The sequence below is a fragment of the Cyprinus carpio genome, chromosome B14, assembly GCF_018340385.1.
Source record: "Cyprinus carpio isolate SPL01 chromosome B14, ASM1834038v1, whole genome shotgun sequence".
Taxonomy (NCBI): Eukaryota; Metazoa; Chordata; class Actinopteri; order Cypriniformes; family Cyprinidae; genus Cyprinus; species Cyprinus carpio.
The window spans coordinates 19,062,181-19,077,319 of NC_056610.1; the positions used below are offsets into that span (position 1 = coordinate 19,062,181).

Consider the following 15,139-nt stretch of genomic DNA (forward strand, 5'->3'; position numbering starts at 1 on the left):
TAGGTTTTTTTTAAACTGGTGCTTGCTAAGTCAGTAGTCTGAATTATTATTATTATTATTGCTCAAATAATAAGTGATACTAGTGCAACCTCTTCAAAGCTGAACTGTCATTGTCCCAGTATACAGTAACTGCTTTCTGAAGGAGTGGCCTCCAATCTCTAAATTGTTTCTGCTCCATGTGAAAGGTTTATCTTCTGACGCTGTTCCTCTAGTTAGTCCACCTTATGTTCAGTGAGAGATCCCACAAGTGCCTGTGACATTCACAGCACCGGCGTCTATAAAAACCCCCGGTTTGTGTGGTTGTCATCTTCTCTTGCTGTCCTGCTGCTGTTATGGCCCTGCTGAGAGTGTCTTCCTACCGTAAGCTGTTTGAGGAGGAGCAGTGGAGCCAGGCTGCAGGACGCTGTGGAGTCCAGGCCCGCTTCACTGCCAGGTCAGTGCTTATAGATCTGAAAGCCTACACGTATGCTTTTTTTGAACCCTAGATTATGAACATATAGTAATCAGCATAGATTTGCTATTTTGGCATTTCAGAGCGTTTCTCCATATAAACTCACAGTTAGAGCAGGATTCAGTTTCATCTTCAGTCAAACTGTTTAGCTTTGTTTCTAGGAGAATGAATTTATGGTTCGCTCCTCAAACCAAGAGTAGTATTTGTAGTTGTTGTTATTATTAAATGTGACAGTTTTTTAATTGAGATTTATACATAATCTCAAAGCTAAATAGGATTTCCATTGATCTATAGTTAGGACAGGACAATCCTGTTATTTGTTAGGACAGGACAATATTTGGCTGAGATACAACTATTAGAAAATCTGGAATCTGAGGGTGCAAAAAATCTAAATATTGAGAAAATCGCCTTTAAATTTGTCCAAATGAAGTTCTTAGCAATGCATATTACTAAGCAAAAATTAAGTTTTGATATATTTACAGTAGGAAATTTACAAAATATCTGTATGGAACATGATCTTTACTTAATATCCTAATGATTTTTGGCATGAATGAAAAATAGATAATTTTGACCCATAAAATTTATTTTTGGCTATTGCTACAAATATGCCCATGCTACTTATGACTGGTTTTGGGGTCCAGGGTCACATATGTAAAAGTTATGGGTTAATACAGTTTTATTTTATTTTTTAATGTTTTTGAAAGAAATCTCTTACATTCACCAATGCTGCATTTATTTAATAATAATAAAACAGCAATATTGTGTAATATTACAATGAAAAGTTATTGTTTTCTATTTTAATATTGTAATTGGTAATTTATTTCTGTGATGGCAAAGCTGAATTGTATTGCTAAAAGCTGTATTGTAAACTACACAGGAATAAATTAAAAAAAAAACATGTTTGTTTGGATATGATATTTACCTACTGATTGTACCATAATAATTAGATCATAACACTAGGGGACTCAGATGGCTCTTGAAAAAGGTTATCTTATAAAACTATGGGAGGAAAATTGTTGTTTCTTCTACATTTTTTTTTTTTTATATTGTAACTGGCAACCAGGAATGCACATCCATCCAAAATCCTAAACTGAGTAATGTAAACAGTGACTTCACTCTTTCGTTGAATTCTAAATAAACTACATAAACATGTTGTCAGCTAAGCTCTTTCATGCTTCAGTATTTCCTCTTTTTCCTTCAGCAATGTTTGCTTATGCTTGCATAGAAAATAAACAAGCCATTGCAGACTTTGGAAAGCTTTCAGTGTGTTTGACAGGGGTGGAGTTTCAGTGCGTGAATGTCCCGAGCTGGATTTTGCTGCAGCTCGTGCCCTAAGCAAGGAGGGTGTGGCACGATTTGTCAGTGAACGCTCTGTCATCGCTGCCCTCAACGATCGCCTGGCCGGCCTCATTGACGTGGTGAGCCATATGAAAATTTCCACATCATACACACCCAAAGTTCTGCTGGCTAACAACCAGCTGTGTTCATGCTGGATCTAATGGGTTCCCTGTGTGTGTGCCCCAATTATCATATTTCCATGATGTTTAATGAGGTCAGTCGTTTGCCTGAGGGTGTGAGGTAAATCATATTAAGGCCATGAAGATGCTGCAGTCACAGTGTCCTCTACTGCGTGGTATAATATGATACTACAGTTTGAGCATAAGCAATTGCTCTTATACATGTCCTCTACTTTTGTGACTATTGTAGGTCCGGTGTCTAGAAGAGGAGAATGAATCTCTGGAGGCAGAGATTATTGAGCTGGAGGAAATGATGGAGTCAGAGCAGATCTCCACCACCACCGTCAGCATCAGCGGTCCTGTGGACTACAGTCTGGAGGCTGTGATAGAGAGGCTACGGAAAGAGAAGGTACTTATCAGAAACTCCAGCCTGGGTGGTGCTCCAGTCGTGTGTTTTCTCCTCAAATGTCATAGTTTCTTTAACACGTGATCTGTTTTATTGGTTCTTTCATTGCTGCTGGCCTATCGTTTCCCTTAGGAGGAGATTTTATGCAACACGGAGGAGCTGAAGGGTGAGCTGCGGCGTCTGCAGATGAAATACGATCAGGTGGTTGAGCACAAGAGACTCATCCAGCAAGAGCGAGAAGATGTTTCTGTGGTAATGCCATGAATGCTGCAAATGTTATTTGATATGTGTTGTACATACAGGCCCCAAATGTATTTGGAAACTTTCAACACATTTAAAGTTGAATTCCACTGCTTTTGATGCATTATAATATCAAACCAACTCTTTGAAGAAATGATACATGGCCTTTTCTCAGAACTAACATTTTTACTTTCACATTTCTTGTTATTTTTGCAGTTTATTTTTAGACCAACTGCTCCAAGATCATTTTTAGTGGATGTGTCAGTTTCCCATTTCACACAGAATAAATCACTAGAGAAAATATATAATATATTGCTGGTATATTTTACTCTATGGACACACAGACTATGGAAAAGTTTGACAAACACAACATATCCAGTACTGTTTTATTTTTGTTTACTACTACTATTATTACTATTACTATTATTATAAGCATTTTTAATTTTAGTTTAAGTTTTAGTATTTTTTTTATATTTCTATTTACCTTTTTGTCATTTTAGTACTTTATTTTTTTATCTTATGATTTTTTTTTTTTAAGTTTAAGCTTTTTATTGTTGACTTAAATCAAAACTATTTAAATTATATATATATATATATATATATATATATATTAAATAGTTTTGATTTAAGTCAACAATAACAATTTGCAAAGTTTTACACTTTTCCCCACCACTAGATGGCAGTGTTAGTCTGTGCTGTGGGTGGGGTGGGGTGTTCTGACTCCAGTGGAGATGTGTGAAAGTCCCTGGAGTGGCACAGCACAGCTGCTGCTCCCAGATCCACTCTGGAGAGTCCTGATTACAGGCCCTGCTGACTCCCGGCCAGCGGCCACTCTGAAACTCGAGCTGCTTTTTGTAGAAACCACTCCGTCACCCCACAGATGTCAGAGCACATCTCCAGTAAAAGAGCAGATGTGGGAAAGCTTTCACCATGCCTAATAATTCACTCATTCAGCCTCTCATATCTCCTAGATGCAACAGAGCAGCAGGGCTTAGCTCTCCGGCTGGGCTGAGAGGAGAAAGGAGGGTTGGAGGGAAAGAATAAAACAGGAAGAGAACCAAAGAGGTAGTCACTAGGATAATATAGAAGTGGGGTTGCAGCTGTATAAATAATATACTTTAGAGACAAAGTGTGCATTTTTGTATCTTCACTAGTTTGAATTCACTAATTTGGTGTTAACTGGCATTTTAAAGAAGCGATGATAATGATTAAATGAAAAGAAATGGCATGAGAAAGCATAATTTTAAGCAACTAGCTGGAATGCGTCCACCATAGTGTAGTTTAGCCCTTCGGCAATGTGGAATAGAAGCAAATCGGCATCGAAACGCTGTCTAGACTCTCTCCAGTACTGGGCTTGTGTTCATGCTGAGATAACGGGAACAGTGGCCACTGTGCCAATTCTAGGCTCCAGGGAAGCATGTGTGTGCAATGCGCTTCCTCTGCCGCCCAGACCCACCGTCACACTGCAGCATTCGCATGCAAATGCTTTCATTCTGAGTAACTGAATTCATCGGCTATTAATCAGGCACTTAAGATACCCAGATGAGCCGAATAAAGCGCAGCTTTGTCTGAACGTTGGATGTCGGGCTGCGTACGTGGACCTCTTCTTCCCTGCATTGCAGTCTCTGCTGGGTGGCACTGATGATGCTCATGATAGAAGATGTTAAGGGTAAGTGCTTGGTGTTTGAATTGACCTTCATTTCCGTTGCCCCGCTCAGGAGGTGGATGCAATTACCACTGACTGCCTGGCCCTTCGAGAGCAAGTGACCATCTATGAGGAGCAGCTGGCCACCATGGAGAGGCAGCATGAAACGGTAAAGCCATGCAGAATATTGCATCAATAACACTTCTTCTTGTTACTTCTTAGTTGTGATCAGAAAAGGCCATTTTACTTTAGACCTCTGAATTCTTGGAATGGCCTTCTGGGGGTTTCGCCATTTAAAGTGTTAGTGGAACAGGTTTTGCAGAATGGTGACTGACCTGAACCACGGTCCCTCAATACATAAAATGAAAGAATATAGCATATGGGGAGTCTGTGGGTACTCAAGTGCTGGAAACAGAGAAATATCCATTGACCTCCCTCTGGGACATGCGGCATAACTCACAGTTCAGGTGAATGAAATGAAAACAGAAGTTCTTCTTGTTTTATTAAGTGCTTTTATTATCTTGATACATCTGACACTCTCTCATTATTCATGTTGAGGAGAACAAGCTGAGACTTGGACTCAATCTCCTTTTCATGAACACTTCATCAGGCCCATATTAATGAACAGCTGCCCTTTCTCGCACGGGCAGATATTGTTACCTGAGGAGAAACAGAAAGTCATAATGTTGTTTTGTTCACAGAGGCTGGAGAAACTGTGTGAGCCCAGGACTCCGGATGAAGGTTCTCCTACTGTATCCCTGCAGTTCCCCTCCTTTGATATCACTCCAGCCATCATGGACATCAAGGAGTACTATGGCACATTGGCTGAGAGCCTCAAGGTGAATTACACATAGACATAGACACTCTCAGTAAATATTGACACTGTGAGTACAAGCTAAATTGACAGCGTTTCTAGCATATACACTGCTGTTCAAAAGTTTGGGTCAGTAAGTTTTTTAAAGTAAATTTATTCAGCAAGGATGCACTATAAGACTTTACTGACAGTAAAGACAGTGAGAATGTTAATAAATGAATGCTGTTCTTTTGAACGTTTTATCAAAGAATCCTGAATAAAAGTATAATGGTTTCCACAAAAATATTAAGCAGCACAACTGTTTTCAGTGATAATAATAATAAGAAAGATTTATGAAAGATCATGTGACACTGAATACTGGAGTAATGGCTGCTGAAAATTCAGAATTTATTCAATTTATTAAAATAGAAAACACTTATTTAAAGATGTAATGATATTTAACAATTTTTTTCTGTATTTTTGATCAAATAAATGCTGTCTTGACTTCTTCAAAGAGACATATAAAAGATTATGTTCAATTCAATTCAAGTTTATTTGTATAGCGCTTTTCACGATGCAAATCATTGCAAAGCAGCTTTACAAAAAATTAAAGTTTCTACAATGTATTTAGTAATAGCTTATCAGTCGTGACTATCTTAAGTTGATGTCCATATGGCAGAAATGTACGGTAAAAATCAAGCAGTTAGTTAATGTAATATACTAATATATAAGATAATAAAAGTAAACAAAACCAGCGTTCCAGGGAGTTTAAAGGCCTAAATTTAAAGCTCATTATTTTGTGAAGCACTTAAATAAAGTCTTTAGTTTCAAAAAATTATTATTTGAGCTGTAAAGTTGTCTAAATAAATAATATTTATATTGTCTTTATAATTTTGCAGTGGAACTAGTATTTTATTTTATTCTGTCACTTATATAATAATTATTTTCTGTGGCAATCAACATTTTCACATTATGTCTGTTGAGTTTTTATCAACTTGAAACATTCCTTTTAAAGGATTGGTTCACCAAAAAAGTGCTTTATTCCGTGGCACAGAAAAGGAGAAATGTAGCATAATGCTCATGCTGCTCTTTTTCGTTTTACCAAAGTGAATGGGGATGGACACTATCAAGCACTGCAAAAAGATCCAGAAGGATTAAAAAGCCCCATATGCCTTGCAAATGACGACAGAATCATCCTTTTGGGTGAACTAACCTCTTAACACACCTCATTGTGGCTGGTATGCATGTTTTTTTCTTTCTCTTTCACACTTTACTTCAGGGGACAGTTTTGTTAGACAGAGAGCTCTGTCCACGTCTACCACAGAGCACTATTGTGCCCTCTCTGTCGTTTGAGGAGTAAGGGCTCTTTAAAGGTCATCCTACAGCAACAGTGCCCTTTAACCCCATTTGCCCCAAAAGTGGCCTGCTCTCGACCAGGGTCATGGTGGTAATCAGAGCTCTGGAGCCCTTCCCAGGCTTCTATGCGAAATGAGTCTGGAGAGGAGAAGAGAGCACTTCTACAAGAAGACACTGGAGAGCCTCTATAGGCTATTAGAGACTTCTAGTGTGTGTTTGTGTGTGGGTGTAAGATAAGCAGGCCAAGAACAACTCCTGCTCTTGTGCCAAAAGTTGTACATGCATAAAAACCAACACATGCACAAACACATCCTTTAACACCCCTCTCTATTTTCATTTGCTCTGCTTTTCTATTCACTGCTCTCTCTCAGGTGGTCTCAGAACCAAAAACTAGTGCTTTGTTTCATTAGCGCTGCACAAGGTCCAATTGTTTCGCTTACAATTGATATTGATTGGCATTTTGGGGGAACAGTAATTGTAGGCTGATTTTTGACTGGTTGCACCTGCTCACATGATGGGCCTTCATTTGCTCTTCTTTCTTCTGGGAATAATCAGTGATTCAACTTCACTGCCCGCAGTCTGCAGAACTTAATGGGTGGTAACTCTTCTTCAGAGATGGAAGAAACTTAAAGCTGTGAACCTTTCCTTCTTTCCAGTTTGAGTTCAGAGCCTCAAGCACTGCTGCCATTGATGCTGCAGGAAAGGAGAAGGAGGAGCAGCTGGCTAAGTTGACTGGAGGGAAAGTGAAGGATGTCTCCAAAGAGACTGATGTGAATGTCCTCAAGAACTTGGTGAGTGAGTTTACCTTCAATGACACAGCGCTGAACCATTAAAAACCACTCCAGGGCTCCAGACTGCCACTAAAATGGTCACAATTTAGGCAAAAAACAAAACCTTTGGACAATAATTTACATTTTAGTCACCTTTGGTGGCAATCTTACGATGCTTTTGAGAAACGCAGCCCAGAACTATTACTGAGCTCATAAAAAAATGTTATTATTATTCGTGATTCTAAGTGAACTGGGAGCTATTTGTTGTAATGAAACATTTTAATTACAATAAAAAAAAAAATTCAACAAAAATAGTTTTGTTGTTATAAATTAAATCTGCTAAAGTGTTATTGATTGCTTAGTGTAGTAAGATCCAATAATGTTGAATAAATTGTACAGGAAACTTTGTTTGGTATTCATAATATTTTACCAGACAATTCATCAGACAAGTTGGCCGAAATGTCACTGTTTTTGAAGAAATAATGTTAGATTGTTTCTAGAATGAGTGTTGCACATTTTCTAGAGATTAAATATAAATACATTTTTATAATTTGATTATAATTTCATTTTTATATTTTATACAAACAGGCAGAAATATTTGTACAAAGCAGAGTATGTGTCACAAATACAGTCAGGATTGAGTTATCCAAATGCTTCTGACGAACCATTTTAACTATTCTGTAATTTGTAAAATAAAGTCATTTGGCTCTTAAATGTTACATTTTAGGAGACAGACTCCCTAGTGAGTCTGTTATTGTGCAAACAAAATGAACCTTCGAGGGATAGAGGTACTTGTCCATATTTGTCTTGCTGTTTTGTTCTCTTTTAATCTCTGTGGTCACAGAACAATAATTTAAGGGATTTGGCCCTACATTAAAATGTAGTTGTGACTCTCAATCCTGTGCGATGTGTACATGACCACAGCTTAACTCAAATGATTGACCTGAACACCCACCACCTCAACAGCTCAGCATCAGACGTGAGTTCCTGTGTCAGCCCTAATGCTGAAAATCAGCGTTTAGGAGAGCAGGCAAAAGCTGAGGAGTTTTGTGGGGGATGGTGTTTCACAATGCAGCGTCCTCAGTCAGACTGACAGCTGAGGAATAAAGTAAGAGAGCTCCTGCTGCCCGGAGTGTTTATTCTGAGAGATAGGACCAGGAGTTTGTGAGAAGTGTATCGTCTCTAACAGTGTTTATCTTGCTCACTGTCTACCATTATGAACAATACATTTCACAGTCTGCCGACGCACTCTCTCCCCTAATCATAAACTTCATAAACTTCACACATTCCTGCAGTGCCTCGGGAGACAGCAAATCGCACTGAGCCGTAGTAATAAAATCTCACCTGTCAGCCTCCCTCACCGACAGGAAGAGAAACTTTAGGTTGAAAAAAAAAAAAGAGGCAGGGAAGAAAAAGTGACAAAAGGGAAATCATTCAGGATTTATGTTTGAAATGATTAGGAGCCGTTCGCTGCTTCAGAAAATCGTTGGTCAGCCACAACTGACACCTTTACATTTAAGATAACAAACAGGGCGGTTTGGTTCTAATTATTGTGGTTGTGGTCGTAGCCCCTCTCTTAAAATAAACCGACCGTCTTCAAGCACACTGCTCACTCTCATAACACAGGATCCTGTTTCCTGATCAGTGATGGACAGTCTTGCTTCCTCCTTTCATACTACATTCTCTCTGTATTTTCTCTCTTCATTTCTCTCCTATCTGTTGTGTTTCCTAGCTTGTGTCAGAAATCTTTGCAGGATGCCTTCCTACCTTGGAGGCACGTCTGAATCCAGTGTTTATATAACATCCTGTCTACTTAAATCCCTCTAGCTGGTCAGTTTTTGAAAGCAGCATAGATGTCTTCTATATGATATCCAATTCCTTTGTGCATTTCAGTGGTTGGCGGAAAGAATAATGACTTCTGTAACCAATGATCCCATTTCTGCTGGGAAATATGTATTGCAGTTGAGCAATATTTAGTATTTATGAAACTCACTTGATTTCATGCATGTTGTCTTAGAAGCCTGTTTGAAGAGTCAGTGACAAATAAGAGTGTCCAGGATTAAAAGGCAAATATCTTTTGAAGTGCTAATTTAAACACCTGCTAATTTCTTAGAAATGTGCTCTATGTATGTATTAGTTTCATATGGATTTGAAAAACTTTTATTAATAAAATAAATATTTAAAAAAATAAATAGCAACACATTTTCCATACGCCTTGAATTGTGTACACATCTTAATCATTATTTTCAAAAATGTTATTTTGAAAAGTAAAAATGCTTTATTTGATTTCGTTTTATTTTAACCTTTTACAAATATTATGAATTATTAATTCATAAATAGTAGGTTTTTGGAAGGTTGGACCGCATGGCATTTTACAACCTGAGCTAACCTTGCCTTGGTGTCAGATTAACTGATATTGTAAAGGGTTAGTTCACCCAAAAATGAAAATTAGGCTGTGTTTTACTCACCGCCGAGGCATCCTAGGTGTATATGACTTTCTTCTTTCAGACGAATCCAGTCGGAGTTATATTAAAAAATGTCTTTGATCTTTCAAGCTCTATCATTTCTGTCAGTGGGTGTTCCATTGCTTCAGTCCAAAAGACGTGAAATAAAAGCACCCTTCCATAAAAAAAGTGTCTCACATGGCTTAAATATCCAAACAAAAAACACAATAATCAAATCGATGCGTTTTTGTAAGAAAAATATCCATATTCAAAACATAATAATCACTTTAATGTAGTTTGCACTGATACGCTGATGACGTATGAGGTCAGTGCTGCGCATGAAGGCCTTCTGTAGTGAATGCATGTGTTTAAATGTAAGGAACAAAGGAATCAAAAATTCAATACATTAGCAAAGGAAAACCAGTCTCCTCTTGGCTTATATCGAAATTCTCCGACATTCTTCTTTACAGATTCTCATTTTGTACCTCTAATTAGTGACCATTGTTTTGTTTTGATCTCTCCGCTATGTTTCACTTACAATCACTTCTGAGCAGCGCATGTGCAAAGATGACCTCATACGTAATTCCCCCGGAACTGCTTCTGTTTTCAACAGTGAGCGCAAGCTAGATTCAAGAGATTATTACATTTTGAATATTGATATTTTTCTTACAAAAATGCATCGATTCACAACAGGAGGTCTTTGTTTAACCCCCGGGGCCATGTGAGACACTTTTTTTTTTTATGGAATGGCGCTTTTTATTTTATGTCTTTTGGACTGAAGCAATGCAACACCCGCTGACTGCAATGATAGAGCTTGAAAGATTAAAGACAATTTTTTATATAACTCCGACTGGATTCATCTGAAAAAAGAAAGTCATATATACCTAAGATGCCTCGGGGGTGAGTAAAACGCAGCCTAATTTTCATTTTTGGGTGAACTAACCCTTTAAGAGATGTATTGACCTTGGCATGTTTTTAATGAGCCTCTTTTCTTCATTATAATGTCAGGATATTTTTATTCCATGCCCCAGAAAATTATCATCATAAATTCTAATTTAAATATAAAAAATACTCATCATAGAAGAGCAGAATTCAAATCATTGTTTAAATTACATTTTGAAGTAAATTAATATAAATGAGAGTTGTGCCACTGACCCACAGTTTTCTTAAAATGCTCTCTATGATTTTTGTCTGGGCAGCAGGCAGATGTCTTTGGTTTCGGACACATCCCTAATATACTTGTCGCCCTATCTCTCGTGCCATTAAGGAAGGATACTAGTGATCTTGTTGATCTCTGAGACAGTATGCCTAAACAAACTGTTGGTGGTGAAATCAGGTCTCATTTAGCTGTACGTTACAGCAGAGACATGGCTAGTTTTCTCTAGTGGGGGGGCCACCGGCCAGACCGCCTTACTCTCACTCGAGACCCAGACCAGAGAAACAACCAATTCATCGGTTGACGTATCATCAGCTTGTTAATAACAGAGCTCTGAGCCTCCCATGATCTACCTGAAAGAGAAACAGAGCGTGCAATCTCCATCCATCTCTGACAGCTGACTGTTTAACTTACCTGATTACAGTAATTACTCACAGCAGGCCAGCTCGTGCACAGAGGTGTGGCTGACAGTTCTCTGCGTTGTGTTTGTTGATGGATGAATATGCAACATGAAACTTCAACTGTTTTCAGACATGTTCTCACAATTGCTAGTTTAAGACCAAAAGAGCCATTAATTACAACATAATGTCATGTTAAGCTCTGCTCTGTATTGTTATACATTGTGGATCTTCATCAGTTTATGTTTATGCACAGTGAAAGTCTTTGTTTGGACACTCGCATTCATTTTTTTTTTTATTGAATTATTTACCATTACCCACATTGTAAAGTCATCAAAACTATGAAATTACAGTTATGGAAATTATATAGTGTTGATAAATAAGTTAAATAAAACTTTCTTGTATTTTAGCTTTAAATTATCCACCCTTTGTCTAGATTATAGCTCTGCACACTCTGGCCAACTTAATGGGGTGGTTTTTAAAGAGTATTGATGGAGTTCCCAATATATGCTGGATGCTTGTAGGCTCTGGTGTAATATCTTGTCTCATCCTTTATTTATTTCATACATTTTTAATAAATAAAACTGCGTGCATCAGTATATAATTTTAAGTATTTAGATCACACACATAGATTCAGTCAGTTGTGTCCAAATCTTTCCTGGTGCTGTATATGTGTGATTGTAGATTGCAGAGCTGCAAAAAGAGGTGGCAGAACTGGAGAAGCGTGGAGACGAGTTGGAGGCTGAAATAGAAGGCAGGAAAGCCAAATACCTGGAGGGAATAGAGAAGCTGGAGGTATACACGCTCACTCTTCATGTTCTGCTGCAGCGGTTCTCAGTATCTCACCACTGTGCTGTCTATGTTCAGAATTACATTTGTCAGCTGGAGGAGGAGGAGGCTGATCTTCAGTTCCAGATGAAGGATCAGAGTGGGGACTATGAAGAACTGCTGAATCAGAAGATGAATCTAGACATAGAGATTGCTGCTTTCAGGTGATACATGTTATGAGAGTCATTACTGGTGCTGTGTAAAGGCAAGCATTGCTATTATTATCACTCATACATTAACATGATACACTAACATTTAAGAGTTTAGGGTCAGTGAAATATTTAAATATTTTGGTAAAAAGTCTCATGCTTAAAAGTTATTTTGATCATTAATCTAGTAAAAAGTGAAATAGTCTAAAAGTGAAATAATATAACAATTTAAAATAGCTGTTTTTTATCTTAATACATTTTAAAATGTAATTTATTCCTGTAACACGAAGTTGAATTTTTAGCAGTTATTAAAAAACTTTTTGTAACATTTTATTCTAACTTTTCAAAAATATTAATATTTAAAATAAAAAAATAGTGACCCTAAACCTTTGAAAGGTTGTTGCAGAGAGGTGTGCTTTTACCATTAAAAGTAATTATTAAATATCTATTATTGTTACAAATGACAGTAGACTGTTAACAGACAAATCAAAATAACATTGTGATATTTGTCTCTCCCCCCGCCCAGAGGAAAGTACTACTTCCAGTTTCCTTATAAAAAGTCAAAGTCTGTTTTAACATGTTTTAAGTTGTTATGTTTTACTTCCTAGAATAAAATAATGTATAGTTTGATTAATATGCTTTATTATGAAAATGATAGAGCAAAGACTAAATAAATATATAAATAATAACAATAAAATATCAAAAATAAAATATCACATCTCTCTTTAAAATATATCTATTTTTTACAGTTGAAAGAATATATGCGTGTTGAATTATGTCATTGCACTGCAGGGTAAATGAGTGACACAATGCATGATGAAGACATACCTAAGAATAGTGCCCTCATTCCTGAGGCCAAGATGGGTCACAGGAAGCGCATCCCCTTACAGTTGCAGAAACATGAAGTAATTTCCTGCATTTCTTAACATGTTTTTTTTTCATGGCATCACCGGATTGGGAATACTCCCCATCTCCACTGATGTATGTGGCATGACGCATCCACCATGTCACCCTAATTCCTTTGAAATCCGCCTAAAATAGAGCTTCCTGCCCTTAGAGGTTTAGGAAGTGACCAGTTTACAAACAATAGCTCATTAAAATGGACAGAAAAAGAGGGTTTTGTCTTAGTTGATAGGCCAGGCTGCTTATATCACACCTCTGTGCCTTCGGGCCCCTGCAATAAGATACAAATTTTTCTCAGTATACTAGTTTCATATTACTGCTGCTTTCTCATCCTTGATGAATAAGAGATGAAGGCTTGGCTAGTATGTTCTTGGAGATTTTAGAGAGCTGTCTGCTCCACAAACCCCTAATGGCACCGTGGTGCCATCTCCATTGGCATTTGGCTTGTGAAAAATCCCAAATGTAGTTTTTGCCAGATGCTGGTTGTCGACGTGTATCTCTGATGCCACATTCAGCATCATTATTAGTTTAAAATGTTATAGACTTTACACCATTTATCCAAGCATCTGTGTAGCCAACAGTTGCTTATGATTATCCTTAGTTCAGTTCTACACTGTACCCTGTGACAGTGAGATTGGGGTTGTAATAGTTGCCCTAACTCTACACTAGTGCAGATGAAATTTAGATTTAACATTGCTCTTTCTAAGGTGTTCAGTATCAGATGCCTCAGGCTAACCTTTGGGTCAAATAAAACCAGATTGTTTTTTTTTCCTTCTGCAGGGGTTTGGTTGAAGAAGAAGAGGAGAGACTGAGCTGCCTGTAAGCTGCAAGAAGAGGTGATGCTCTCCTCTGGACTGAAGCATACACAAAGAAACACTAAAACCACATACAATTCAACCCTTAACAGCAAGTCTCACAAATCAGGAAAGTAAAGAAAACAGCTGTCAGACACACTTAACCCTCTGAGCAGATGTAAACCTTCACTGACAGATGAACTTCAGGGAGTTCGTGCAAGCTCATTGATAACGGGTCAGTGGCAGGTAACCTCGGGCCTTCAAGAAACACTGGATCTGTGCAGCAGTGGGAGTGTGTTGAGAGTGATGGGGGATTTTCAGCACTGGAATCTCCTATTGAAAGTTTCATAGTCCCTGTGACTGAGACAGATACACACCCTACTGTTGAAAAGTTTGGGGTCAGTAAGTTTTCTTTTTTTTTAAAGAAGCTACTTTTATCCAACAAGGACGCATTAAACAAAGGTGATGATAAAGACATTTATAATGTTACCAAAGACTTCTATTTCAAATACCCCCCCAAAAAAGAGCAGCACAACTGTTTTCAACATTAATAATAAGAAATGTTTCATGGGCATCAAATCGGCATATTGCAATGATCTCTGAAGGATCATGTGACACTGAAGAAATTATGCAGGAAATTCACCTTTGCGATCACAGGAATAGATTACATTTTGAAGTATACTGAAAAAAAGTTACTTTAAATTGTAATAATATTTCACGAAGTTACTGTTTTTTTGTTTTTTGTTTTTGAGACTTCTTTTAAAAACATTAAAATAAATAAATCTTACCAACCCCAAACTTTTTAAATGTACACACATTTCCTTGTGCTCTGTTGAATCTAAACCTTTCCTGTACTGTCCAAACATTGTTTTAGAGCATTTACATGCACTTTAAAAAAGTTTCATTTGGATTAAAAATTTAATTTTTCTTATTAAAATGCTTTAGTCTGACCAAAATTGCACCGGACTGGTTTTGTAGTTCCGATATATGAGACTTAGATAATGAAATTGTTGCTTGATTTCATCCACCTTATATACACACTTACAGTGTATTTAATCCTTCAGATATTCAATTACATATTGTGTTATGTATACATGGACAGAAAAGAAATGTTGCTTGACTACCCAAAATTATGCAAAAAAAAAAAACTTACAAACTTACCGACAGACACTAAGTTAGACAAGACAGCTAAAATTCATTGACTTGTTGGACATTTTGCCTGTCTCTTATCATCTGTAGCTCGTTTTAAATTGAAAATACTGACTCTTTTCGATGCAACAGCTTACAGCGTTTAAATAAATATTTGCCTTTGAAATCATTTGTCTTTTTCCTCACCTGTCTGATCTCTA

General features: G+C 37.4%; 1 protein-coding gene across 1 annotated transcript; it reads left to right on the forward strand.

The window, feature by feature from the left end:
* Positions 1–130: 130 nt before the first annotated feature.
* On the forward strand, positions 131–14,746 carry vimr2 (vimentin-related 2). Its single transcript, XM_042738393.1, has 10 exons — positions 131–433; positions 1,728–1,869; positions 2,159–2,317; positions 2,447–2,566; positions 4,273–4,368; positions 4,901–5,038; positions 7,005–7,139; positions 11,801–11,911; positions 11,984–12,108; positions 13,777–14,746. The coding sequence occupies exons 1-10, from the start codon at positions 333–335 to the stop codon at positions 13,817–13,819; spliced, it is 1,170 nt and encodes a 389-aa protein (XP_042594327.1). The 5' UTR covers positions 131–332; the 3' UTR covers positions 13,820–14,746.
* The last annotated feature ends 393 nt before the right edge of the window (positions 14,747–15,139 follow it).

Excerpts from the sequence above, each read along its gene's own strand:
- vimr2 (XM_042738393.1), top strand. The coding sequence starts at position 333 with ATGGCCCTGCTGAGAGTGTCTTCCTACCGTAAGCTGTTTGAGGAGGAG. Across the intron at positions 434-1,727 it reads CAGGCCCGCTTCACTGCCAG|GGGTGGAGTTTCAGTGCGTG; the intron begins GTCAGTGCTTAT and ends TGTGTTTGACAG. Across the intron at positions 1,870-2,158 it reads TGGCCGGCCTCATTGACGTG|GTCCGGTGTCTAGAAGAGGA; the intron begins GTGAGCCATATG and ends TGACTATTGTAG.